Source organism: Podarcis vaucheri (assembly GCF_965113315.1).
Source record: "Podarcis vaucheri genome assembly, chromosome: 10".
NCBI classification, from domain to species: Eukaryota; Metazoa; Chordata; class Lepidosauria; order Squamata; family Lacertidae; genus Podarcis; species Podarcis vaucheri.
Genome location: NC_138748.1, coordinates 64,290,008 through 64,317,842, shown reverse-complemented (window position 1 = coordinate 64,317,842; position 27,835 = coordinate 64,290,008). Strand labels below are relative to the sequence as shown.

General features: G+C 45.3%; 1 protein-coding gene across 6 annotated transcripts in view; it reads left to right on the top strand.

Annotated features, from left to right (window-relative positions):
* Positions 1–1,373: 1,373 nt before the first annotated feature.
* The window catches only part of CELF2 (CUGBP Elav-like family member 2), a 543,470-nt gene continuing 517,008 nt past the window's right edge, over positions 1,374–27,835 (top strand). Inside the window, exon 1 of one of the 6 annotated variants that reach the window (XM_082238999.1) lies at positions 1,374–2,052. In XM_082238999.1, coding sequence (XP_082095125.1) covers positions 2,000–2,052 — 53 coding nt within the window. In that variant the 5' untranslated portion in view covers positions 1,374–1,999. The remainder of the gene's footprint in view (positions 2,053–27,835) is intronic. The other 5 variants (XM_082238980.1, XM_082238982.1, XM_082238990.1 and 2 more) reach the window with 5 other exon arrangements.

The window sequence follows — 27,835 nt, the reverse complement described above, 5'->3', positions numbered from 1 at the left end:
AACCCGAGTGTCCACTGTATTTCGGAACCAACGAAAATCGAACTGTGTGTCCTATGCTTGGTCCACTTTTCATTGTGAAATGGTTGCATATCTCTATAGAAGCAGGCATGCAGGCATCTGCACACATACACACTGTTTTTGCCACTTGTGTGGCACTGACACTACTCTGCAGGTGGAGATTGGCAGAGGTCAATGTGGCTGGGTGGAAGGATGTTCCTGCCCAGTTCACACACACACCAGTCAGGCGCAACTGGGGTTTGAATTGCACCCTAACTTACAAACAGGGTGCCAAATGGTTGAGTTAAAACAAAGGCGCTGACCTTTAAAGCCCTAAATGGCCTTGGCCCAGTATACCTGAAGGAGCGTCTCCACCCCCATCGTTCTGCCCGGACACCGAGGTCCAGCTCCGAGGGCTTTCTGGTGGTTCCCTCCCTATGAGAAGTGAGTTTACAGGGAACCAAGCAGAGGGCCTTCTCGGTGGTGGCACCCTCTCTGTGGAACGCTCTCCCATCAGATGTCAAGGAAATAAACACCTATCTAACTTTTAGAAGACATTTGAAAGCGGCCCTGTTTAGGGAAGTTTTTAATGTTTGATCTTTTATTGTGTTTTAATGTTCTGTTGAGAGCCGCCCAGAGTGGCTGGGGAACCACGTCCAGATGGGTGGAGTATAAATAATAAATTATTATTATTATTATTATTATTATTATTATTATTATTATTATTATTATTATTATTCCACACTGCACTCAGGTGGTAGGAAAAAAGCCAAATGCACAAGAATGTAAGGAATGTCTCCAGGATTAGGCCAATGACCCTTCAGGTCCAGTATCCTGTTCTCACAGATGCATGTGGGAAACCTTCAAGCAAGATTTGAGCACAAAAGTTTGTACTCATGAACGGCGGAGATCACAAACCCTGTCTTAAAATGACTTTGAAGAAACATTTAAAAGAGGGTCTGTTTACCCTTCGTCAAGAAATTAGACACCTTTCACTTCCTAAGATTCTGAACGCAAAGGGAATATTCAGATACGTCAAGGCGCTAAACCTTTCCCCCCCCCCTTGTTTTCCCCCCTTTTTTTCTCATTTCAACAATAACAGGGATATGCTGCCAGAACTGAGACTGTTTTGAATTGTGGCTCTGAAATTAACAAATCTGTTACACATTGCAAAAGAAGAAGAGAGAGAGAGAGCCAGAGTGAGCTTTTGTTTTGGTCACTGCAGGGAAAGCTTTGAGGGTGGGGGAAAGAGGAGTCAGGGGTGGGGAGTTTTTGGAAAGGAAAAAGAAAGAAAATGTGTGTTTGCTTTTAGAGTGTCATAAAATCTTAACTATGGGGAAAGGAGGGGGGCGGGAATCCTAACCTCTGGGCTAAGTCTAAGGAGAGCTGGGGAGAGCGTTGCAAAATAGCCAAAAGCAGAGAACGGCTCCAGCTTGCAATAATCTGTGAATGATTGCTAGCAGTGTCTGCAGAGCCTTCACATTTTTTGATCTGTGCTTGTTCCTTAAGAAAGCAGAGGCGGACGGTGTTAATAAAGAGAGATTTAGCTGCCAGCTTGCACTCTCTGAATTACAGTGGACGGCAAAAAGGTCACAATTTGATCAGTTGCAGCAGTAGATTACGGGGTCTTTCTCCTCGTTTTGTTTTAAAAGGAGGGAGTGAAGGTGGGGAGGGGGGAGTGATAGTGGAGAAATGCAGCCCAGGGCTTTGGCAAGCCTTTTAAACACAACAAGATAGGGTTTTTTTTGTGTGTGTGTGTTTTTGCGGGGGGAGGGTGGAGAGAAAGAGAGACGCTCAAGTTCTTATCAGCTGGAAAAGGAGGAAGAGCTCTCTCCCTCTCTCTGTGTGTGTTTTTACTTCTTCGTTTCGGATTGCCTGTTGTCATTCCCACCCAGTAAAAGCCGAGACAGCAGCCTGCTTCTTAGTGGCTGTGCAACTCTGCAGATCGTTTGCTTTTTACATTTTCCTGTCTTTTTGTTTGTTTGTTTTTTAAAAAAATACAATGGTTTCAATCATCTCTGATCTGGACCCACTGAAAAGCTGGAAAGTTTTAAGGTAGGCCTCTTTCTTTCTTTCTTTCTTTCTTTCTTTCTTTCTCTCTTCCCCCATAGGAACCCCTCCTCCGTTTACCTTGCTCACAAGTACAACGCATGCACGGGCTTGGTCTGCGCTTCAGAATCACATGGGGCTTAACCTCGACTGCACTGCAACCTCGGTGCTGTAACCACAATATGAATTCCTGGGTTTAAGATACAACAGGAGTTTCTGGAAATTAGACACCCCTCCTTTTTTAAAAAAAGGATGAGGGGAGTTCAGCTGATGTTTCAGCGGAGTCTTCATTGAGAACTTTGAATATATCCCTTAATGCAGACCGGAAAAGTTGGTTGCCTTGTTATTTTAAAGTGGGATTTATTTCGAAGCTGGAGCTGTAATAAGTTTAACACTGGCTGAGACTGCTAAAGAGTTGGAAAACTTGTGGGGTTTTATTATTAGTATTTGCTTCGTTGGAGAAAGGATTTTCTAAGTGATGTGTGCCTTGCTGCCTTAGCAGAGGGCATATCATTAATTTTAGGGGAATTTTTTCTTATTTTGAGCTTTACAAAATACTTTTTGGCAACTATTTATGCAAGGCATGATTTTGGTTCTTGAGGGTTGTTTGTGCCTTAACTCTACTTTTTAAAAAAGTAAATGGGAAGGGAGTGGTTACTGCTTAAATGGGTTTTACACGAATTTGACCTGTCACAATAGTGTTCTGAAATGCTTTGTGAGGCTACCCATCGAGTTTTTGGTTTATAAAGTACACTGCTTCCTAAAATTTTTCGGATGGCACTGCAGCCCTTTCTTAAAACTTCTCCTTGGAAAACTAACCACAATTCTCTTGATATATCTCCATCCTTTTGCATTTTATATCCAATGAGGAAAGGCCTTTGAAGAAGCGTACGGCTGCTGTTTATTGCAATGATGTGATAAGATGAGATGAGAATCTCTTCTTCGGTGGCCTTATTATTACAATTTTAAGGACGGATGTGCTGCAAAGTCATTTATCTTTGCAGCAAGGTGTTTATCTTACAGCAAGGTGTGTGCATGTTGTGAACAGAGGACTGTGAACAGACACCTCCCACGCAAACACATTTGCTGACGGCGAATGTGTGGAGGGGCTTTCAAATCCCTCTATGGATGTTCTATATAAGTTGCATTGGGTGGGTGAGCCCTATTTGGAGGTGTGTCTGTGTACACGACTTGCTAAAGGCAAGAAGGGGTTGGAATGCTATAACTTCCCACCCTTGTTTCCAGTGATACAATGCATCCCAATGGCAGCATCAGCTATGATTGCTTGGAGGGTATGTGTGTATCTGGCAATTTTCTTTTCTCTTCTAATCTTGTGCTTCACAGACAAGGACACCAGGCCTTCACCTTGAAAGGGGTGCGTTTCCTAGATGTTTCTTTTCATATCTACAAGCGTGCAAAGCTGGTAGGGGCGGCACGTTATCTATTGTGTGTTAGCATGGAAAGTATTTGTTGTTTGCGGCTCCTGTTCTTGATCTTTGAACATTTGGCTTGCCAAATTACTTCCCCCACACACACACCAAACCACCCCTGACTGCTGGGGCAACTTCAATAGGATGACATGAAGAACTCATTGGCATACAGATAAAGGGTAGAAAAGGTCTCTCTCTCTCTCTCTCTCTCTCTCTCTCTCTCTCTCTCTCCAAAAGACACAAGAGCACATCTAATCAAAGATTGGCACCCACAATGCTTTCCTACTGATGTTACTGTGAGAAAATGTTGTATTTGCAGAAAGCAAATGCACTTGAATACAGGGGGATGGGTGCATGCCTCTTAAATGTCTTAGATTTAAAGACAAGTTGTAGAATAATTTATAGTTAGAAGGGACTATGTAGGTCATCCATGCAATGTAGGAATTTTTTGTCCAAAGTGAGATTCGAACCCACAACCCTGGGATTAAGAGCCTCGGGCTGCACTGACAGAGCTATCCCAGGCTGGCAGCCAGAAATGTGTTTAGAAGATTTGTGGCGATACTTTTGGTCATGGCTTCAATGGCCTGATAAACATATTACTTGTCGGGGGGGGGGTCTCATTTATTATATAGCTTAGATCAGTATAAATGTTTTTTAAAACCAAAACTATTCAGATTATTTTACAATAGGTTAAAATACACGGAAATTAAAGCAAGACCATAATGCAGAACAGTATGAACATTGTCATAATATCTTACCTCAAAACGCGAATCATCAGGGATAATCAATGAAACAAAGGCATAAAGGCAAACATCCCATCATATGCCTGCGGAAAGAGGAGGATCTGGACCTAGCAATGAAAAGATGACAGAAGTCTGGCAGGCCTTGTTGGAGAGAGCATTCCACAGGTGGGGAGCCACCACTGATAAGGCCTACTCCTTTGTCACCAGTCTTAAAAATTCCATCACAGAGGATACACAGAGGAGGGTGTCTGATGTTGACCTAAGGGCATGGGCAGGTTTGTGATGGGGCTCGGTCCCAAGCTGTGATAGGATGTTGTTGTTGTTTAGTCGTGTCTGACTCTTTCCAGTGTGGTGTAGTGGTTAAGAGCGGTAGTCACGTAATCTGGGAAACCGGGTTCGTGTCTCCGCTCCTCCACATGCAGCTGCTGGGTGACCTTGGGCCAGTCACACTTCTGTGAAGTCTCTCAGCCCCACTCACCTCACAGAGTGTTTGTTGTGGGGGAGGAAGGGAAAGGAGATTGTTAGCCGCTTTGAGACTCCTGAAGGGGAGTGAAAGGCGGGATATCAAATCCAAACTCTTCTTCTTTTTCATGACCCCATGGACCAGAGCACGCCAGGTACTCCTGTCTTCCACTGCCTCCTGCATTTTGGTCAAACTCATGCTGGTAGCTTTGAGAACACTATCCAACCATCTCGTCCTCTGTCACCCCCTTCTCCTTGTGCCCTCCATCTTTCCCAACATCAGGGTCTTTTCTAGGGAGTCTTCTCTTCTCATGAGGTGGCCAAAGTATTGGAGCCTCAGCTTCAGGATCTGTCCTTCCAGTGAGCACTCAGGGCTGATTTCCTTCAGAATGGATCGGTTTGATCTTCTTGCAGTCCATGGGACTCTCAAGAGTCTCCTCCAGCACCATAATTCAAAAGCATCCATTCTTCAGCAATCGGCCTTCTTTATGGTTCAGCTCTCACTTCCATACATCACTACTGGGAAAACCATAGCTTGAACTATACAGACAGGATAGAACCATCCAATGCAGCTGGGCCAGAATAGGGGTTCTGTGATCTGACCACCTGGTTCCTGTTATCAGTCTGGCTGCTGCATTCTGCACCAACTGCAGTTTCCGAACTGCCTTTGAAGGCTCCCTGTCACAGAGCAAGCCGGTCAGTAAATCACACAGTTCAAAGCTGGAGTTAAGCGAAACATGATCTTCACAGACTTGGCAGAGTTTCAGGCCTAATGAGCACAGTAGCTTCCACCCAGTAGGCATGGGCGCCGACTTCCCCCACACATTGAGGGAATGTGGTGTCACATGATGTCACAAGCATGACATCATTCATCCCTCTGTGCATCCCACCCCCGCCCCACGTGCAAGGGGATGGTGGCCCCCTCCATATTGGGAGGCTCAGCTCCCTACCCACAAATATTGAGTGGGCTGAAGCCCCTTTCGCCCCCTATAGTTGGTGCCTCTGCTTGTAGGTCCTACTCAATGAAATCAATTGCTGAGACGGAAAGTCCCTGCCTCCCCAAAGCTGTATATGTCTCCTTCTCTGCAGGGCTCATTGCAAACAATCAGAGACCGAATAAAAAAATTCCTTCCAGTAGCACCTTAAAGACCAACTAAGTTAGTTCTTGGTATGAGCTTTCGTGTGCATGCACACTTCTTCAGATACACTGAAACAGAAGTTGCCAGATCCTTCTATATAGTGAGAAGGTGGGGAGGGGTATTACTCAGAAGGGTGGTGGGAATGGGAGATTGGCAGATAGCTGAAATGAGCCTGGATTCTTATCTCATTATACATGACTAAGCCATTTCTCACCTTCTCACCCCTTGCCTTTTCCTGTAAGACCTATTACAGTCATTAAGAGTCGTCAACAGGCTCATCTCAGCTAACTTAGTTGGTCTTTAAGGTGCTATGGGAAGGAATTTTTTTATTTTGACTATGGCAGACCAACACGGCTACCTATCTGCAATCAGAGACTGTGCCTGCTTACAGGCTGCCTTTGCTCCTCCTGTTTCATACCTCTCCTGGTTCTGGGAGACAAGAGAGGAAGGGAGCTTTTCGCAGCAGTAGGGGAAGGCACCCATGACTCTTCACCAGCCTGACTCATCCCTGCCTCTGGGAACTGTAGTTTAAGGGTTGCTGGGAATTGGAACTCTGTGAGGGGTAAAGTTGGGCACCCAGAAATCTATGAAGGAATGAATGTGTTTTAAAGGTATAGTGTGGACCAGGGGTTGGCGAACTAAGGTTTGCTGGCCAGATCAGGCCCACCAGGCTCATAAATCTGGCCCGCGGACCCTGCCGCCAGCTCGGTCAGTCCCCACACTGAGCTAAACCGGCACATCACGTCCTTGAAAAGAAGCCGTGGACGCCTCGCCATGCGGGGACTGACTTCCACAACACTGGCATGGCTTTGGATTGGCTGCAGGAAGTTCCAAAGCCTCGCCACCTGCACGCTGAGGTAAACATGGTGCGGCCATGGATGGAGAAGCCGGTGGGTCTGGGTCGCACCATGGGCATCATGACGGGTGTGTCATGGGGCTTCAGCCAGAGCTTGGCGCTCTTGATGGCCCCATGCCTGGCACCTGGCTTGGCGCTGCTGGTGGTGGCGCGTTCAGTGGTTGCGCTGGAGCAGCTGGAGGGCAAGCTGCGTGGCACCTACGTGGCACTCCATGTGCGTGGCTTGCCCGCTGTGCTGGCCTCAGACAGTGGGCCGTAGAATGTGGTGCACGCTGCCTGGGAGCTCTGTGGGGACGGGCCGATGGAGCGGCTGCTGGTCATTAACAACACCAGTGAGCGGACGGCGCTGAGGCATGCTCCTGAGCGCATGCAGAGTGCGTTCCTCCTCCAGGTCCGGAGGCAGCTGTGGGACTGGCTTGCAGGGTATTTATATTTTTCAAAATATAGTCTGACCCCCCCCCACAAGGTCTGAGGGACAGTGGACCGGCCCCCTGATGAAAAAGTTTGCTGACCCGTGATGTGGACTGTGAAGCCCCTGTCTCCATGCTGATTCTGCATGATTCCTCCCCATTTTGCAGCTGGCAGGCCTAGAGAAATCACTGCTTGCTGTTTTTCTTTTAACACCTTTTAACACCTTCCACATTCGCCTTAGCTATTTGATTCCTGATTCCACTCAAAACTGGAAATGCAGCATACAGAATGGATGGCAACAATGCAAGATAACTTTGTGTGTTTTAATGTCAAAAGGTTTGGACTACAACTTGGGAACATTTTTATCCAATGATTTAAGCAGGTCATCTTCAACATCATGACTCTAGGCAACAACACACACCACCAGAGGTATGCCACGTGTTACCGAACTACTATTCTGGGAACGCTGCTGAGAGTATATAAAAGCTTATTTTATGGGGCTGCGTCTGTATCTCCTTCTGCTAAGGAAATCAGGTTATGTCCTGATTTTGTTAAACCAAGGGAAAGAATAGTTTACATCAGAGCCCAAATAGTTTTATCCTTAGAAAAGAGCGTCCTGGTCCAAAGGCTGAGTCATACCTTTCCCGGAACACCAAGCAGGTATAAAATTCCACTTTCAAACACTGGAAGAAATATAATCAAAGTTGTGAGCAGTGGCTGGTGGGGCAACTCCCTACTCAAGCTGTCAGCCTGGCAGTCAGTTATGAAGGTGAGCTGGACAGATCAGAAGAGGCTGGCTAGTACAGCCCTGCCAGAAAAGGAGAGGTGTTCATCTGGCTAGAGGGCAAACTTGTGGTGGGCAGCATGTTTAGAGAGAGTTCGAAGCAGGGAAAGAACCAAGGACTGAGAAGGAGCGATAAAAGAAAAGTATACAGAGCTGGGCTTTAGTCACTCTGATACAGTGATCTTCTCCCAGTAGGCCCTACCTATGTGTCAGGGAACTGCCATCGGAGCCAGGGGGAGAGGGAGGGCTCCAGAGGGATTCCGGAGAGCATCCCGGGAGGGAGAGAAGCAGCACATCTTCTGGGGAAGGAAATCAGCGTAGCACCAGTGGAGAAGGGGGGGCAGATGGGGGAATCGGCAAGGTGGCTCCATGACTCCTCGCCGGGGACCAGCGGGGAGAGCATGGGTCCTCCTCTGACCACACCTTCCCAGCGCAGAAGGCTTCCGCGCAGGGAGAGTAGGCGGAGACTAGGCATCAAAGAGCTTCTTTGCTGGAAGAAGTTCAAGAAACGCCCACTGACGGATTCTGCCAGGGATTGAGACAGCCACAGGCGAGTGGCTGTTCGGACAGAAAGGGTTCACTCAGGCAACCCAGTAAGGTGTGGCGCCGATTTACGCACGAGCAAGCCCTAGAACCATTACACTATGCACCAATAGATCCCATTGTGATCACACATTCCTTAAGAACAGTCCACTCTCCCTCCACCTACCTCAGTTTTATGATGGCATGTGCCCTCGTTGTGTTGGGGAAGTAGTCCAAGAGAGAAGATGGACTGAATCACTCACAAGCACCTGATAATGATCAATTAATCACCCTGGATGATGAATCTGTGAGATCTGAAGGTCCTTTAGTTACAGGAGGGAAGATTTTGGTTGACCATTGTGCTAGACGTCTTGATGGCGAGAGCATTTGGAACGCTCCAGCTCTGGGTTTCTGGGACTGGGCAAGGAGACTGGCTAGATGGCTTGTCCAGCTTTCAAGAGACAGAACTACTCCCCCTATAAAATAAAATAAAATCGCAATGATCTACCAAAGTTTTTGAGCTTTTTTTAAGAAGTCAAAACAGTTTTTTTTTTAAAAAAAAAAAATCTTTTGGGGGGAGCCAAGATCTACTGTGATCAACCACGGACACACCACACACACACACACACACACACACCACCACCACCACCACAATCTACCAATAGATCACGATTATATCCTCAATATTTTGCTAACGTATTGGAGGAAAACTTACTGACAGCCTACGGAAGGTCATTCTTGTTAAAACCAGTTAGTGAGGCAAAGGTGGGGAGGACCACATCTGTACTGGAAATTTGGAGCATGTCCATGTTTCACTTTTTAAAGATGGTAGAGATTAACAGTTGCTGAACTGTTCTCTACCGTTCATGCGTTCTAACTTGGATGGAAGCAAACATGCACTGAAGGATGAGAAAACTATTGAGCAATATGTAAGCAATAGCAGTTCTGTCACTTAATGAGTTTGGTCCTGTTTTTGGCCTCCCGTCTACAAAGGTGGTTCTTGTGGTGACAGGCTAAGACTTGACAAATGATTGATGCTAGCATTTCTTATGTGAAGCAGTTCAGACCTATCGATCTCACTTTCTTGGGAAGGAACAATCTTAGCTGAGAAGAGCGGGTAGAAATTTTGCAGAGGGTGATGTAATCGGCGGTTTTTCTCTCTGTGTGTGCGCAATGCATACTGCTCCGGTGTGGAAAAGGATATAAACACAGAACATGTGAAACAGCTTTCTGCTGAGTCAGACTATTGATCCAGCCAGCTCAGTATTGATCAAGCCAGCTCAGTCGCTAGCAGTCATCAGTCACAATTCTTTCCAAAACTGCTAACCCAAGATCCCTTTAACTGGTTGTACCAGAGACTGAGGGTCTCAGTGGTAGAGGGTGTGTCTATGGGTGCAAAAGGTCTTGGGTGTGATCACTGTCATTTCTGTGCAGGGCTGTGAAACACTCCCTTCTAAAACCCCATAGAAGTTCTTCCAGCCACTGTAGGCAGTACCAAGGTACACAGGCCTTGGTTTGGTTTTGGTTCTGTGACTTGGCGTCTTCCTATGAATCTAGGGCAACGGTTCTCAACCTGTGGGTCCCCAGATGTTGGACTACAACTCCCATCATCCCTGAGCTCTGGCCTTGCTAGCTAGGGGTGATGGGAGTTGTAGTTCAACAACATCTGGGGGACCCACAGGTTGAGAAAGGCTGATCTCGGGCAAAGCATGTGCTCCCTAGCCCGAGTTACAGATCAAAGCTCCCTTTGATTCCAGCCTCCTGCCTCATGAAAGCAGCCCAGAGCTAGGTTATCTCAAGCAGATGCCTCCCCAGCATCCACCACTCCTGTAGGTCATTCTCCCTGTTGTCAAGCTGTTTTTACCATCACTGAGGGTTCTTCTAATGTTCAAGAAAAATCTGCTGAGGAACCTGGAAATAGTTACTTGGTTTCAATGAGACACTTAATATTTCTTTTGGAAACAAGTACAGTGGTGCCTTGCAAGACGAAAAGAATCCGTTCTGTGATTCTCTTCGTCTAGCGGTTTTTTCGTCTTGCGAAGCAAGCCCATTGACAGATTAGCGGATTAGCGCTATTAGCGGCTTTTAGAGGCTTATCTCCTGATCGGATCAGCTGATAAGCGGCTTAGTGGCTTAGAAAAAGGGGGGGAAGGAAAAAAAACCAGCAGGAACTCGCAAGACATTGTCGTCTTGCGAAGCAAGCCCATAGGAAATTCATTTTGCGAAGCACCTCCAAAACGGAAAGCTCTTTCATCTAGCGAAATTTCCGTCTTGAGAGGCATTCGTCTTGCGGGGCACCACTGTAAAGGCAAACTAACAACCCCAACTAATGAAGAAACAAAACATGAAATGAAGCTAACTCTCAACTTTGGACTACTGAATAATAATTATAATATAATATAATGTATATGCCATCCATATGACTGGGTTGCCACAGCCACTCTGGGCAGCTCCAAACAAATGTAGTGGTATCTTGGGTTACGAACTTCATTCGTTCCAGAGGTCCATTCTTAACCCGAAACTCTTCTTAACCTGAGGCGCGTTTTCGCTAATGGGGCCTTCCGCTGCTGCCGCCGGTGGCGTGCGATTTCTGTTCTCATCCTGGGGCAAAGTTCTCAACCCGAGGTACTACTTCTGGGTTAGCAGAGTTTGTAACCCAGAGTGTTTGTAACCCGAAGTGTTTGTAACCCGAGGTACCACTATAATACAGTGGTACCTCATGTTGCGTTACCTCCAGGTTACAGAATCTTCGGGTTACGGCTGCGGCAAACCCGAAAGTATATACTTCTGGGTTTCGCCGCTCATGCATGTGCAGAAGCGCTCTGCGCATGTGTGCAGAAGTGGCGCCTCTAGTTACGGATAGTCACGGCACCCTGAAATGAATTAAATCTGTAACCAGATTTACTATAGTAAAAACAAACACCGCAAATTAAAAACTTCCCTGAACAGATCTGCCTTCAGGTGTCTTTTTAAAACCGCATAGCTGTTTATCTGTTTGACATCTGCCCGGAGGGTGTTCCACAGGGCAGGTGCCGCTACCGAAAAGGCCCTCTGCCATCATCTACCTAAAGTTCCATCATCTGTTACAGCCTTTCGCAACCTGTGGGTCCCCAGATGTTGTTGAACTACAACTCCCATCACCCCTAGCTAGCAAGGCCAGAGCTCAGGGATGATGGGAGTTGTAGTCCAACAACCTGGGGACTCACAGGTTGAGAATCGCTGATCTTTTGGTTCATGAACATAAGGAGAGTTCTGCTGAGGCAGGCCAATGGCCCATCCAGTCCAAAATCCTGTCCTCACAGTGGCCAACCTCACAAGCAGGACCTAAGTGGAACACCAGTCTCCTCACTAAGCAACTGGTATTCAGAGTTGCACTTCCTCAAGAGACATGCCGTGTGCCTCTTCCATTCTGTGAACCCCTGTTCAGTCACAGGCCCCCATGTGCCCCACAGGAAATGGCCTGACTGTTGCTACTCTGCAACCTGTTCTTCTTTCTTCTGATGCCTCTCCTTCTCCTCTTCTCTGGACTCACTTAAGCTCCTCTTTCCACGATTCCTCTCATTTGACTCCCCCCCCCCGGCATTTCATGCCCCCCGCTTCACTCTTCCTGTGTTCCGTAATCTGATAGGTGCAGGCACTGCATAGCCTAAGATGTGGCCATTTTCTAACATCTCACGGATGCTTTAGCTGGGATTCATGCATTGCAGAGGGTTGGACTAGATGGCCCTTGTGGGGGGGAGTCCCTCCCAACTCTACAATTCTATGATTCTATTTTCTGCCTCTTCACAAACCTAGTAAAGGTAAATTGGACTGTGGTGCTACAGGGACCTCGCAAAGATTGAGAGGTCGTTGTTGGCACCGTAGGGCCAGACTTTGGGGGCTGATGTCTAGTGTCCCACACAGCAAAATGCACAGGAGCGTGTCCCCCCCTTCAAATTGAAGCATTGCTGGCTTAATAAGATTTTGAATTAAGTGAATGTAATAATAATAATAATACAGTGGTGTCCCGCAAGACGAATGCCTTGCAAGACGAAAAACTCGCTAGACGAAAGGGTTTTGCGTTTTTTGAGTCGCTTCGCAAGACGAATTTCCCTATGGGCTTGCTTCACAAGACGAAACGTCTTGCGAGTTCTTGCGAGTTTGTTTCCTTTTTCTTAAAGCTGCTAAGCCGCTAAGCCGTTAATAGCTGCTAAGCCGCTAATAGTCGTGCTTCGCAAGATGAAAAAACCGCAAGACGAAGAGACTCGCGGAATGGATTAATTTCCTCTTGCGAGGCACCACTGTAATAATAATAATAATAATAAATATAATTTATTATTTATACTCCACCCATCTGGCTGAGTTTCCCGAGCCACTCTGGGTGACTCCCCATCAAGAGTTAAAAACAATACAGCACTAAATATTAAAAACTTCCCTAAACAGGGCTGCCTTCAGATGTCTTTGAAAGATAAGATAGCTACTTATTTCGTTCACATCTGAAGGGAGGGCATTCCACAGGGCGGGCGCCACTATCAAGAAGGCCCTCCGTCTGGTTCCCTCTAACCTCACTTTTCGCAATGAGGGAACTGCCAGAAGGCCCTCAGAGCTGGACCTCAGTGTCCAGGCTGAACGATGGGGGTGGAGACGCTCCTTCAGATATACTGGACCGAGGCCATTTAGGGCTTTAAAGTTCAGGACCAACACTTTGAATTGTGCTCGGAAACGTACTGGGAGCCAATGCAGATCTCTCAGGACCGGTGTTATGTGGTCCCGGTGGCGACTCCCAGTCACCAGTCTAGCTGCCACATTCTGGATTAATTGCAGTTTCCGGGTCACCTTTAAAGGTAGCCCCATGTAGAGCGCATTGCAGTAGTCCAAGCGGGAGATAACTAGAGCATGCACCATGTAAAGCTGTATACACCTCCCATCTAAAGACCGGGTGAAGAGGGAATATAAGATTAAGTCCACTGTTAATGTGAGCAACTGAGAATCATAAAATGGTGGAGATAGAAGGAATCCCAAAGGCCATCTAGTTCAACCCCCTCCAATGCAGGAATCACCCTGTGTGCAACACTGGTTATTCAGGGTATCTTTGACAATCTGAAGAGTCTTCCCAGAGGACAAGTGGAAGCCTGGCGTTCTTATTTTCTTTTTTAAAATGTGTGGGTCTATTTTAAGAGTTACTTTTAGCCCTATTCTAGAATGTGAAAATAATGAGAGTCTTGGAATACATACATATATTCCCTTTTTCGGATAGGGCGCACCAGAATAAGCAAGCTAAGAGAATTGCTCAGTTTGGAGAGGGGCCAGGGTAAATTCCAAATTTGGGCAATCATAATATTCTTTTACTGACATTTCAATAGGGTGAAGTGAGCGCCGATAATTAGGCCACAGCGATCTTGTTGGCTGCTCAAACCCTTGGCCTTGTAACACATGTCACATTGGTTATGGGAGTAGTGTTTATGCTAGGAGCATGAGCAGGGAAGTCCCTGGTAGAAAACTTGAGTCAGTTGCATTGGGGGAAGATTGTCATTGCAGAAATACAGCTCCAGGGACCCTGGTTGCCGTGTTGGGTTTGCGAATCCTGGAGGTCTCCTTCCGCTGTTGTTGGACTGCAACTCTCATCATCCTTGACCACTGGCCCTGCTAGCTAGGGATGATGGGAGTTGTAATAATAATAATAATAATAATAATAATAATAATAATAATGGTTTATTATTTATACCCACTCTGGGCAGCTCCCAATCGAGTGTTAAAAACAACAGCAGCTGGAGACCCAAGTTTGAGTATCGCTGCAACTTACCATGTTTTTTGCTCTATAAGACTCACTTTTTCCCTCCTAAAAAGTAAGGGGAAATGTGTGTGCGTCTTATGGAGTGAATGCAGGCTGTGCAGCTATCCGAGAAGCCAGAAAAGCAAGAGGGATCGCTGCTTTCACTGCACAGTGATCCCTCTTGCTGTACTGGCTTCTGAGATTCAGAATATATTTTTTCTTGCTTTCCTCCTCCAAAAACTAGCTGTGTCTTGTGGTCTGGTGCGTCTTATAGAGCGAAAAATATGGTAGCTCCTTCAACAAACCTTTGCTGTCACCCATGTCTCACCCCTTTCCCTTGCCTTGCTCACTCTGGAAATTGCGACTGTAGGCTCCTTGGGGCAGCAATCTCTTTTCCTTTTCTTTCTCTCTTTTTTGCTAATGCTAATTTGAAAACATGCCATGTTTATATTAGGCTGTAGTCCGAAGCGCATTTCCTAGGGAGAAAGCCCCAAGGGAAAAAAATGTCTAAATTTGTGTTTGTGCTTTTCATGTCCTAGGGATGGGGAACATGTTGCCCTCATAATGTTGTGAGAATCCAGCTCCCACCAGCCCCAGCCAATATGGGCAATGCTCAGGTATGATATGATAGGAGCTGGAGTTCAGCAACAAACAGAGGGCTGCAGTTTACCCACTCTTGATATAAACAATGAACGTTTTTCTTGAGGTTTTGCCATTCTCCCATGAAGATCCCATTACGTACAGGCTTTCTCGCTAGCTCCCCCCCCCCCCAACTAAGCAAGGGAGCTCTTTAGTGGGAAGGGAAAATAAAGCTTTGGCAGGAGTTCAGCAGATGCCAGTTCTTTCCCTGACACCGAGTTCATCATTACATAAGGCAGAAGACACTCTTTGCCATCTTTGACCATGTGCTTAAAATAGCCACAAAGAGCCAATTGATCTTCTACGGTTCCTTACACTGCCTGGATAGCCTGATGACGACGTTCAACTACTATATGGAAGAAAATGTGCCAAAAGTAATGTTGGGAATGGCTGCTATAGCATCTGTTTTGCTCTTGGCACAGACTTTGACCAGACAACTTTTGCCTCAGTTTCCTGATCGAGAATTAAAGGCTTCTTCTGTGGCCCCTCCTAGCAACATCTCATGTTCTTTCCGCAGCATCACAAATCACTTGAGGAATTCTGTTATCTGTTAAGTTTCCCTGCTGACCTTGTCAGGCTAGAATCATATTAGCAGCCCTGTGTGGATATCTGCAATTTGCAACTTCCAGTGGGAATGCTTTGAGAAAGCAGAACAATGTATTCATTGCCAGTGATGTGTCCCAAAAACGTGATAAGTTGGATACACACACACACACACACACACACACACACACACACACGTTATTTGATTGGGAAGGGAGAGGAGAAGAGCCACTGAGTGTTCTTTCCCCCTTTATTAATATGTGCACGTTTCTTAGTTTAGTGACATTTGTATACAGTTGTACCTTGGAAGTCAAACAGCTTAGTTCCTTAACGTTTTGGCTTCCAAACGTCGCAAACCCAGAAGTGACTGTTCTGGTTTGCAAACTATTTTTGGAAGCCAAATGTCTGACGGGGCTTCGACAGCTTCTGATTGGCTGCAGGAGCTTCCTGCAGCCAATCAGAAGCTCCTGCAGCCAATCAGAAGCTGTGGAAGCCCCGTCACGTTTTGGAAGTGAGACTGACTTCCAGAACGGATTCCGTTCGACTTCCAAGGTACGGCTGTATTGCTTTTCAGGCAGACTTCAAAAAGTGGTTTACATAAGATGATTATTGTTTTATTTATTATCCACTCTTCAGCCTAAGGTCTCAGGGAGGGCTGAAACATTAAAACACAACATTAAAACCCAATGTTAAAAAGAACAGCTTAAACAACTTGCAATGACAGAAATAAGGTGGGTCCTAAAAATATACGCAGCAAGCTTTATAACAATGATGCCAGGCACACCTCTGTGGGGAGGGAGTTCCACAATTGGGGGCCACCACAGATAAGGCCCTGCCCCAGAACAGTACTTGCTTTTTGCTGCCTGCAAATGTGAAACATACAAAAATGGTGTATGTGCACACATCATTTTCTCTTGGGGAGGAGGAATTCCAGGTTGTATTTTGTTTTGTGACATAACTGATGCCCTCCATCCCATTTTGCTTTTCAAGCTGTCTCATAATTCTCAATTTAGCCTCCTTAAATTATATTCCAGCTATGCAAGGAAATGTGGGGGCATCTGTGTGAGAGAGACTGTCCAGTTTGCAGCTGTGGATTGCAATGCCTCCACCCATTTCCGTGTAACGGCACCCCTGTTGCGAGACTTGTACACTTTAAAAAAAAAGTTGGAGATTCCAACTTTCCTAAAAACAAAACAAAACCCAACAACCAGGAAGTTCTTGTGTCAAAGCTTGAAGGAGAAAACAGGCAGAGCGCTTGATGACAAAAAGTACTTGGAACTTGTTGCTGTACAGAAAGGTGGACATCATCTGCAATCTTCTTTTTAAATGCTGCCTGGGGGATAAAGTCACATCTAAGTTTTAATGGCAACCTCTTTAACATAAAGTGGGGGTGGAGAGCCATAGAGGCTGCTTACGGATGAATTATTTGCAATTAATATGCATGCAATGAGTGGAGATGGGTTGGTTTGTGTGTCTGTCTAAAGCCAGAGGAATCTCAGTGTTTCCATTTATGGAATGTTAAAATTCCATACTGTTTCCATAACATAGGTTTCCGAAGAAATCTTCATGTATATAGGCTTCCTAAAAATATATACCATCATTCAGAGTTATGTGTGCATCATTTATGCAAACATCCATACACTTCCCTTATCATTTGCGCTGTATGTTTGTGGTTTGCAGTGAACCATTTTCTGAAAGATTACCCACACCAGGAGTAGTAATATTTGCATCCTTTGTCTACCGAATTTGGCTCCCCCACTTGTCTTGCTTCCTCCTTCCTTTTGCACCCTTGAATAATTTTCTGCTTCTCCCTTCTTGTTCTTCTTCCCTGGCCAGCTTGAGGCACATGTATTATCTATGTTTGTGGGGGGGGGGGTTATCATCAACATTATTATGCATGTGTACAGTTCGAAAAACTGTAGCGGAGGAGGAAGCGTCTCCAATCCTCCAAGCAGCAGAGTCGCACCTCCTGATCATTCCACTGGCATTCTCAGCCGATCTTGTCTTCTAGGACAGTTGGGAGTCTGCTGTGTCCATCGAGCCATGAGCAGAGTCTCCAAAGCATAAATATGGAGTAGGATCTCAGCAATAGACCTTATCCAAGGCTTACTTCTTGAAGGCACCAGTGATATCGAAGCTGGAAGTAGAGAAGCGGGATTAAGATCAAGCCATGATTGTCAGTACTATGGCCCTAGAGCAGGGTTTCCCAAACTTGGGTCTCCAGCTGGTTTTGGACCACAATTCCCATCATCCTTGACCACTGGTCCTGCTAGCTAGGGATGATGGGAGTTGTAGTTCAGCAACAGCTGGAAACCCAAGTATAGGAAACCCTGCAATAGAGGCTTGTTGTGAAATGTTTTGGTGCTGGCTCTGTGTGGTGTCTTCATGTCCTTTCTCCATATTATTCCCATGCTTTTCCCCAGTAACATAATGGTTGGTGTCTTAGATACACACTGACGTAGATAACTGGCTACAAGTAAGAGTAACAACAAGTCTACTTGTCTGCAGTTAAAATGTTTCTAGGGTTACAAATGATGTTTGGCAAGCCAGGCTATTCCTAGGAATGGGGCACTGTGTGTCCATCCCATTTTCCTTTCCTACAATTGTGTTTTCCTCCCCTCTCTTCTATGCAAGTTTTGTACAGCCAAAAAAGACCAGCACAAGAAAACAAAACACAGCGCTGTTTTTCAGTTTTTATTTATTATTAATTTTTGGCAAGTCCTTGGGAGCAAAAGGAGTACAGTACGGTGGCTGTACTGAATTGCAATTGTAGATAAGAGATTATGTGGGTAGGAGTACTGGGAAAATGAGCAAAAATGGGAGGAATCTGAACATCAGCATCATTGTTTAAGCACGTACAACTCTGAGTGCCGAGTAATCCATTTTGATTATTTATAAGCCACTCTGTCAATGGATTGTCTAACAATTGACACAGCGCAATAAGATAGCATTGTAATCTCAGAGGTCAGGTGATATCGCTTTGCAAGTGGCCAGGCAGAATGTCCAATGATGGTATCTATCCTGAGAGGAAGGGAGGGAATTGGTCCCAGCAAGTTTGAAGGAAAGGGCCTAGTTACAATTGTTTCTGATGTTCAGGGTTCAAATGATAGGAATTGTGGAAAGAGGAGCTGAAGTGAGTCCAGAGAAGACTAGGATGGGGCATCAGAAGAAAATAGAACAGATGCAGAGTGGCAACAGCGAGGCCATTTCCAGTGCGGTGCCACGATGGAGCAGAGGTTCAGAATGGAAGATGGCAGACTATGGAGCTGTCGGAGACAGTGGGACTCGGAATACCAGCTGCTGTGAATCACGAATGGAGAAAGCACTGTTGCTTGTAGGATTCCTAGAGGTATTTGGTTGGCTACCAGAAGAGTAGGGTGCTGGATGAGGTGGACCTTTGGCCTGATCCAGCAAGGCTCTAATTATGTTCTTATGAGGAACTGCTCATCACCATAAAGGGTTCTGACATGGGGTGGGTAGCCAAAGGCTTGAGGCCAAGGGTCTCCTCAGATACGATATGATATGATACGATAATCTTTATTGTCATTGTCCCATACAGAACAACGAAACTGAAAAAAAATCTACACCAGACATTCAAAAACCAACAAGCCTGCTATCCCTGCTATCCCAGCCTGTTTAACCCCGTAAAAACTCTGATACCCCATAATTAAATACAATATGCTCCCATAGAGACTACCTTACACTGAGTTTAGGACGAAAATCGCATTTGGATAGAAACTGTTTCTCAGGCAGCTAGTCCTAGTCTTTATAACCCTGTACCTTCTTCCAGAAGGCAGAAGCTGAAAGAGATCATTTCCTGGGTGCGCACTATCCTGCACCATCTCTGCAGCTTTCTTATGGCACCTGGACGCATAGATTTGATCCAAGGTGGGAAGAGTGCACCCAATTATTCTCGCTGCAGTCTTTACAACTCTGGACAGCATTGTTTTTCCCCTGACCGTGCAGCTCCCAAAGCACACACACAGACCACAAGTTAATACACTCTCAACAATATAATGGTAAAATGCCATCAACAGGTCCTTTGAGTGATTATTTTTCTGGAGGATTCTCAGAAAATAAAACCTATGCAGAATGGAGAGCTATGTTGGACTCCCTTCTGCACCCTGCACGTGCAGAAAACAGAGGCGTAGCCATTGCATTTTTTCATATGCAAAGCTGTGTTATTCTGTAGATCTAGTTTTACATCTGAACTTATGGTAAATGTTTGTGAGCAAGAGAGAGAAGACGGTATTCATAATCAAAATAAGAAACTGCTGTAGCTGTTGCGAATTGCCCTGCATTGGAATTTGGGCTTATCTGTACTTTTCAGAAGGGTTGGTTCAACATCTGTCTTGGTGCTTTCCTTTCTGACATTTGGCAGATTGGGCAGGCAGCTCCGTCAGTAGAGCATGAGACTCCTAATCTCAAGGTTGTGGGTTCAAGCCCCACATTGGGCAAAAGATTCCTCTGTTGCATGAGGTTGGACCAAATGACCCATGTGGTCCCTTCCAGCTCTACAAATCTACGGTTCTTCTCTCAGTCTTCTCTTTATTTCTCCCTTTACCTGCTTTTATGTCAATGTCTTTCCACAGCTCTACATGCATGGTTTTGATTGCCATAAACTGAAGGGTGGGACTAGGGATTTGCTTGGTCTGCTGTTTGCTAAAGACCAACTCAATGCTTCTGAGCGTGATTTTGGATCAAGAATGCAACTACCAAATGGAATTCATGCTTCTTTTACAATAGATTTTCAGTGCACAAAGCATGTGGTTTGCATAAACGATGTGTACAAAAGGCACATTTGACTGGTGATGGCATTGAAAAGTGTGTATTTAATGCATGGCCTTGAGTCTGCATTTCCAGCATCATAAAAACCTAACAAATTAGAAACCTGCGCTGATCTGGAAAACTGATTCTCTCAGTCTTCCAATAATTGATTCTTCTTGTTCGCAGCCTCACTTGGAAAACCACCCAGCATGTATTTGCAAATCTACCAGTGAAATAGTGTAAGAACACATAATTAAATTTGCTACACGAATAGATATAGCTGCTTTGTGCAAAATTACTTCTTCAATCCATGTATGCACAAACATGGAGAAGCTTACTGGGATATAAGAAGTTCTTTCTTGTCCATCTATGGTGGTAGCAAGGCCTGCCTTCTGATCCTGTCTCTTTGCAGATGTTTCAGGAAGATAGCATGGCTTTAATAAAAAAAAAAAGGTTCCAGAAATGGTTGACTGAACTTAAGGCATGGAAAATTAGTTTTGTCAAGATGAGGATGAGTGTCATTGGACTTGCCTGTTTTTGCAAAGGGAAAACCAAACTAAGTGAAATATATGTGTAGGAGAGCGCAGTATGGATGGTGCCAGACATATTTGACAGCCCTCATAACTCCCCTAAAAATGAGCGTGAGAAGAGTCTGCTTGATTTAGTCCAACACCCTGTTCTCACAGGGGCCAATCTCTGTTTCAGGGGCGGGGACATGGACAGGCATCAAGGGATATTTGTGGAATGTAATCCATGGGTGCAGTCAAATGCAACATTCTTTATTTCCCTAGAATGGGCACAAGCAGGGGGACATCCAGTCAGTGCAACTTCCTGTTCCACTGGTCTGGAGTTTTCTCCCCCTGCATGTGTTCTGGGAGGTGGACATGGCCCCGCCTGACTCCTTAAAAGAGCTGAGCCATGCAGCCATTTTAGCAATCTTGATCAGTCTGTCTTTCACTTGCTGCTTGTTCTATCTTTTGCTGCCATTTTGTTGTCTTAATGTAATTTTGCTGTCTGCTGGCCCTCAGCCAGCAGCACGTGAGTTCAGCCTCCCTACGAGATGAACTCACACAGTTTCTTTGTGTAACTACTAAGCAAAGCCTGCCTTTCAGAGATCAAACCGTGAACTGAAATGTGAGTAAACTTTTTGTTACTTTACTCAGAAAGACTCTCGTGTCTTTATTCTTTTAAGAGGGATCAAAAGGGGACACCAGGAAATAATCTGAACGAAGAGATTCAAACGAATCTGCAAACTAGCTTCCAGCTGTGGTATATTGAGGGGATTTTGCTCTGCTGCATCACTTACTAGCGTGAGTGAAAGAAGGATAATACTAATTCAATATATCCTTTCCTACAATCCTTAACATTCCCATAATATGCACACCTCTGATACATCCCCACCCCCAAACCCTTCCTGTGGAGATCCCCCCCTGAATTAAGGCAGGAATTCTGGTGCTGGAGCATAGTCTGGGATGACTTTTGAGTTGGTATCCCACCCCAGCTATGCTGGAATACCCTCCAACTGTCCTGTTTTGCACACAAAATCCAGGATTGACAGAAGCCACCCCAGCTCTGATCCCAATTCCAGGTGTCCCATTTAGGCTTCTGTGCTCTGGCCATCTCAGAGCACAAGACCAAAAGATAGGTGTGTTTTTATATGTGTGTGTGTGTATTTGTTGTTGTTTAGTCGTGTCCGACTCTTCGTGACCCCATCGATCAGAGCATGCCAGGCACTCCTGTCTTCCACTGCCTCCTGCAGTTTGGTCAAACTCATGCTGGTATCTTCGAGAACACTGTCCAACCATCTCGTCCTCTGTCGTCCCCTTCTCCCTGTGCCCTCCATCTTTCCCAACATCAGGGTCTTTTCCAGGGAGTCTTCTCTTCTCATGAGGTGGCCAAAGTACTGGAGCCTCAGCTTCACGATCTGTCCTTCTAGTGAGGACTCAGGGCTGATTTCCTTAAGAATGGATAGGTTTGATCTTCTTGCAGTCCATGGAACTCTCAAGAGTCTCCTCCAGCACCATAATTCAAAAACATCCATTCTTCGGCGATCAGCTTTCTTTATGGTCCAGCTCTCAATTCCATAGATCACTACTGGGAAAACCATAGCTTTAACTGTACGGGCCTTTGTTGGCAAGGTGATGTCTCTGATATAGATAGATAGATAGATGATAGATAGATATTAGTTTTCAACATATCATTTTCAACAATAGTTAAACATATTTTCATATCTTATACCATTTTTTTTACTTCCATCAATGACATCTGAAAATTTTCCAATCTATTCACTTAATATACATTTCTTACTTTCACTATTACATTTAAATCTCATAACTAATGTCCTATTCTTTCTCTACTGTGCAGTATTTCATATATTTCTCCTTACAAAACTTCTTGTAGTCCTACTAGCGTGATTTGTTGATTACAATTGCTCTTCAAATATCTTCGTATATTTCTTCCAATCTTCTGTGAATCTCTGGTCCCGCAGGTTTCGAATCCTTCCTGTCATTTTATCTAATTCTGCGTGGTCCATTAATTTTATCTGCCATTCTTCTTTCGTCGGGATTTCTTCTTGCTTCCATTTCTGGGCTAACAATACTCTTGCCACTGTTGTTGCATATAAAAAGACAGGTGCGTTTTCATCCTGCCCTGTAGCGGGAGTCAGTTGGTTCACAAGAGAGCATGGGACCCAAAAACAAAAGATGCACCAACTTACCTTGACCCTGCACATCACTGCTCTTCATTTTTTCTCCAAGGCTGTGGAGAAGAAGAGAAGAGGAGTTTGGATTTGATATCCCGCTTTATCACTACCCTAAGGAGTCTCAAAGCGGCTAACATTCTCCTTTTCCCTTCCTCCCCCACAACAAACACTCTGTGAGGTGAGTGAGGCTGAGAGACTTCAGAGAAGTGTGACTGGCCCAAGGTCACCCAGCAGCTGCATGTGGAGGAGTGGGGAAGCGAACCCGGTTCACCAGATTACGAGTCCGCTGCTCTTAACCACTACACCACACTGGCTCCCACACTGGAGGAGGGGGAGGTTGCGGAGAAGACTTTACATGGGGGGAGGGGCAAGCAGGTTTCAGCAGCAAGGGAGAGCCAGGTAGGGGGAGAGTGATGGGGTTGGAAGCATGGGGGTTTGCCCCAGTTTGCCCTGATTCAGGAAGCAGCTGAATAGGGGGAAGGATCCAGAGCACTATGTCTCCAGCAGCCCCCAAACACACCTGTGCAGGTAGCAGCAAGCCCTCTTTCTTGGTGAACAGTATGCCTGAGTGATGACAGCACTCTTGACTGTCCATCTTTAGCCATTCCCACAGTTTCGTAGTAGAGATCTCTGCATGCCGTGAGGTCCATCTGGCACCCACTAAACTCACCCACTTTCCTTCAGGTGTGATAATAATAAATAATAATAATAAATTTTATTTATACCCCGCCCTCCCCAGCCAAGACCGGGCTCAGGGCGGCTAACAAGCAATAATAAAAACAAGTTGATTAAAATACAACTTAAAAACAAGATTAAAATACAGTATTAAAACATTAAAATACAGCCTCTTGACAGGAGGAGAAAGGAAAAAAGAAAGAGGGGGAGGGAATCAAACTGAGTCTAAGTCAGGCGGAACAACTCTGTCTTACAGGCCCTGCAGAAAGAAATCAGATCCTGCAGGGCTCTGGTCTCATGAGACAAAGCGTTCCACCAGGCCGGAGCCAGTGTTGAAAAGGCCCTGGTTCTGGTTGAGGCTAATCTAACTTCCTTAGGGTCCGGGACCTCTAGGGTGTTGCTATTTATGGACCTTAAGGTCCTCCGTGGGGCATACCGGGAGAGGCGGTCCCGTAGGAGGGTCCTAGGCCATGATAAAGGATGCTATCCTGCTGCCAGGGCTGAAGTGAATTTCAACAGCCAATCCAGCCGTCCTCTGTCTCTGCAATGGGTGTTGGTGGTGGAGGAGACAGTTGGTCCACATGAGACAGCAGTGTGTCAGTATTGCACATGTTTAAATTGCAAGCCAGTATTCCGAGCTCCAAACCGTCTTGAGTGCATTGGCACAATAAATGTTGGCCCAACAAGGGTAATAAACAAGATTTGCTATTTTCTCCTGCCCACATTGTGCCTGAACCCCTACCACCACAGCTTTTTCTGATCTCGAGTAAAATTTATTTCTGGAAAAGTCAGGGGTGGTTTTCTTCTTGGACATGGTAACAATTATTGTTTCGTGGTAACAGTACCAGTGCCCGTTCCAATAAAGTCCCCATGATCTACTTATGAGTTCAGTGATGTCCAGATCCTGTTGATTTATGAGTTGTGGTTGTACCTCAAAGAATGTCAAGGTCATCTTTTTAATATATATTTTTATTTTTAAAGAATTAAGTTGGGCAAACGTTAAGAAGCTAGCTTTTCCGACTAATGGAGCTGCAGATTTATTGCTCTGGGAGACTTTTGTGTTGAGCAATTAGCTGTCCAATATTTGCATGCTTTCAGACTGCACGCAAAGACGTCTGTTTGTTCCTTTTGTTTGTCAAAGTGACGCCGCAGCCAAACCAAAGACCTGTGTAATCTGTAAGGCTGGGAGGAGGAGAAGGGAAAGGATCTTTCTGTTTAGTGTTTGTCTTGGAGACGTTGCCATGCAAAATCACGTTTTCTTAAAAGAGAGGGAGGAAGAGGGGAAAAAACCCCCGGCATTGATTTGGGCCAGGTGTCAAAACAGCACTTACTAGCCCCTTCCAGGGATCTGGAGGATGACAATTCTTTGTAATGAACCCATCTTAATAGTGACATTACTCAAGACTCAAAAAAACCATGAAGTATAATTTTTTTTGTAGCCTTTCCCTGCTCCCCTCTTGGCAAAGAGGCCGCATACTTGAGGCTGCCAAGTGTTGATGATAATTTTTATGGATCATTTCTATGATTCTGGAGCTTTGTCCATAGCCAAACAGAAAATGTTTTATGGGCAGTTTGTCCTCCATTCTTCTTCTTCTTCTTCTTCTTCTTCTCCTCCTCCTCCTCCTCCACTCTGGGCACATTCAGACCACAAATGTAAAACCTTTGGGGATGCAGTCCTGCAAAGGTCATAGGGCTTGACTTAACACAATTAAGAGCTAGTTTTGCATACAACAATAATAATATTATAATACAGTGGTACCTCGGGTTATGCACTTAATTCGTTCCGGAGGTCCGTTCTTAACCAAAACTGTTCTTAACCTGAAGCACCACTTTAGCTAATGGGGCCTCCTGCTGCTGCCGCGCCACCGGAGCACGATTTCTGTTCTCATCCTGAAGCAAACTTCTTAACCTGAAGCACTATTTCTGGGTTAGTGGAGTCTGTAACCTGAAGCGTATGTAACCTGAAGCGTATGTAACCCGAGGTACCACTGTAATACCCTTACTGTCAATGTACAATCTGTGAACATTGAACTTATGAATGAAATTAACTGAGCCTCCCCGCCCCCTGCACAAACAAACAATCTCATTGCACTCTGTGTGCTTGTCGCACAACACACCAACCCTGAAAGTCAGTTGCACTATATAAATATTATAGTGAATGTTCTTGGGCTTTCGGAATGCTGTTGGTGATTAAAAAAGAATCTTTCAGACACTCACTTTTAGATATATGTGGTGAAGCTTAGAAGAGCAGATTAACAACTTATGTTATTTTTCAGGGGTTAAGTTGCAGATTTTATAGGTGGGTTGATACTGTGAATAATTTAACACTATAGCTAACTTTGTCTTGCACTGTGTAATTTTATTTATTGCTTTTTATTGTGAATTGTACTAGATTTAATTTTTGTGTTTTATGGTTGTTAAATATGTGCACTGCATTCCCCATTATGTTGCTGTGGTGTCATATGTACTCTACATTTAAAGGAGTATTGTATCACTTTAGCTAGTCTTGGCTTGTCCCAAAAATTCCTGGGAGCTACAATTCTCAGAATTCCTGGGAAGATGAATTGTTAAGCCACTCTGAGAATTGTAGCTCTGTGAGGGATCTAGAGATCTCACAATGACTCTCAGTCCCCTTGACAACCTACAATTCGCGGGAGCATATGGGAGAAGCTATGATGATTTAAAGTGGCATGATACTACTTTAAATGTATATGCAGATGGGCTCGAAGTTGTTAATCATCCTGCAACCTTTTGACAAAGGACATTATATAAAACCATTAAACCTCACTTGTCTCTCTCTGTAAACCTCAGTTTAATTGATTGTAAGCCAAAATATTAAGTGGTCTACAAGGTAATTAAATTTCTAGTGCAGAAAGGAGGAGGAAAGGAAGCAAAATGCAAATGCCATTTCTGAAGGTAGAGTGGGTTTCCCGAGCAAAACAAACTTCAGTTTGGTTTTATTTCCCCACCCTGCTAGCACCGTGGTTGTTGAAAGTCTCAGTGGGAGGCTGTGCTGCTGGTCCCAAGACTCATGGCAGTGAGGCGCAGGGCCTTTTTGCTGGTGGCACCTTCCCGGGGGAATCTGCCCGCCAAAGAGATTAGTGGGGCAATCCTGACCCTGTTCGGAAAGCAGAACCTTCTAATGTTACAGCCATCATGTCAAAGGTAGCTTTCAGTGAGGAGACTAAGGTTGCCCTTGAGTCACACTTCTGGGCTTCCCATTGGCAGTGTTAAATAGTGGGTAGACATAGCAGACGACTCAGCGATTCTTCAAACAGCTCTTGTTTATTCACAGGCCAGAACAGAACTGAACTGAAGGGTTCAGCCAGCCTGCTTATATAGAGCTCCAGTACAGCGTAACTGTAACAACTTTCTGTAACCATCCAATCACTGAACGTCACTTTCAATCCCTTATTTGCATAGGTGGACCTGAGTGAAAACTATCTACAGTATCCCCCCTGCTGACCCAGGGTGAGAACTTCAGTACATAACAGGCAGCATCAGGTTGGCATATTTGAGAACAGGTTTGACGGGCTGCCTGTGGCCTTGATGGAGCGGGGCTGCTCTTACCCGACGTCTCCTACTGAAGATAATTGTCCCTGGGGGAATCCTGACTGCTAACGAAGAGACAAGGTAAACAACGGATGGAGAAATGCAGCCAGCTGCTCTACAACCCGTTGCCAATGCACACGCTGCAATTTCCGTTGCTTGTCTCCAGGGAAGCTTCAGAATTCTCCAGGGTCGGGAATGATCTGCACGCGAAGCAGAATGCTATGGTGGTAGCATGGATTGAATCGTTCTGGCTGCAGGTGGAGGGTCGCATATTTGAATCCCTTCTTCCCTGTGTTAAACGAAAAACAGAGCAGCAAACTTTGCGACTTGGTTGTTTGTTTGTTGGGGTTTCCTTCTGTTTTACACAGGGGAGTCTTGAAAAGCAGTATGCCTCAACTGTAGTCTAAATTGGTACAATCCACTCTACCTCTTCTTTAAGACCTAGCATCGGAAGTTAGCTTACACGTGGTGGTAGCTTATAGAGAAGTGTTTGGCAGCTCAACTGTGCTGTCGCTGTGGTTTCCCCTTTAAGCATCTCTTCTGATTTCACTGCGTTACTGTTCCTGCGGCGGTGTTCCTTTTTTCGCTACACGTCTTAGTGTGTGCTGCCTTAAGGATTTGTTTCCCTTCCTTTTTTGCTAACATTATAAACAGTACAGTGGTACCTCGGGTTAAGAAATTAATTCGTTCCGGAGGTCCGTTCTTAACCTGAAACTGTTCTTAACCTGAAGCACCATTTTAGCTAATAGGGCCTCCAGCTGCTGCCACGCCACCGGAGCACGATTTCTGTTCTCATCCTGAAGCAAAGTTCTT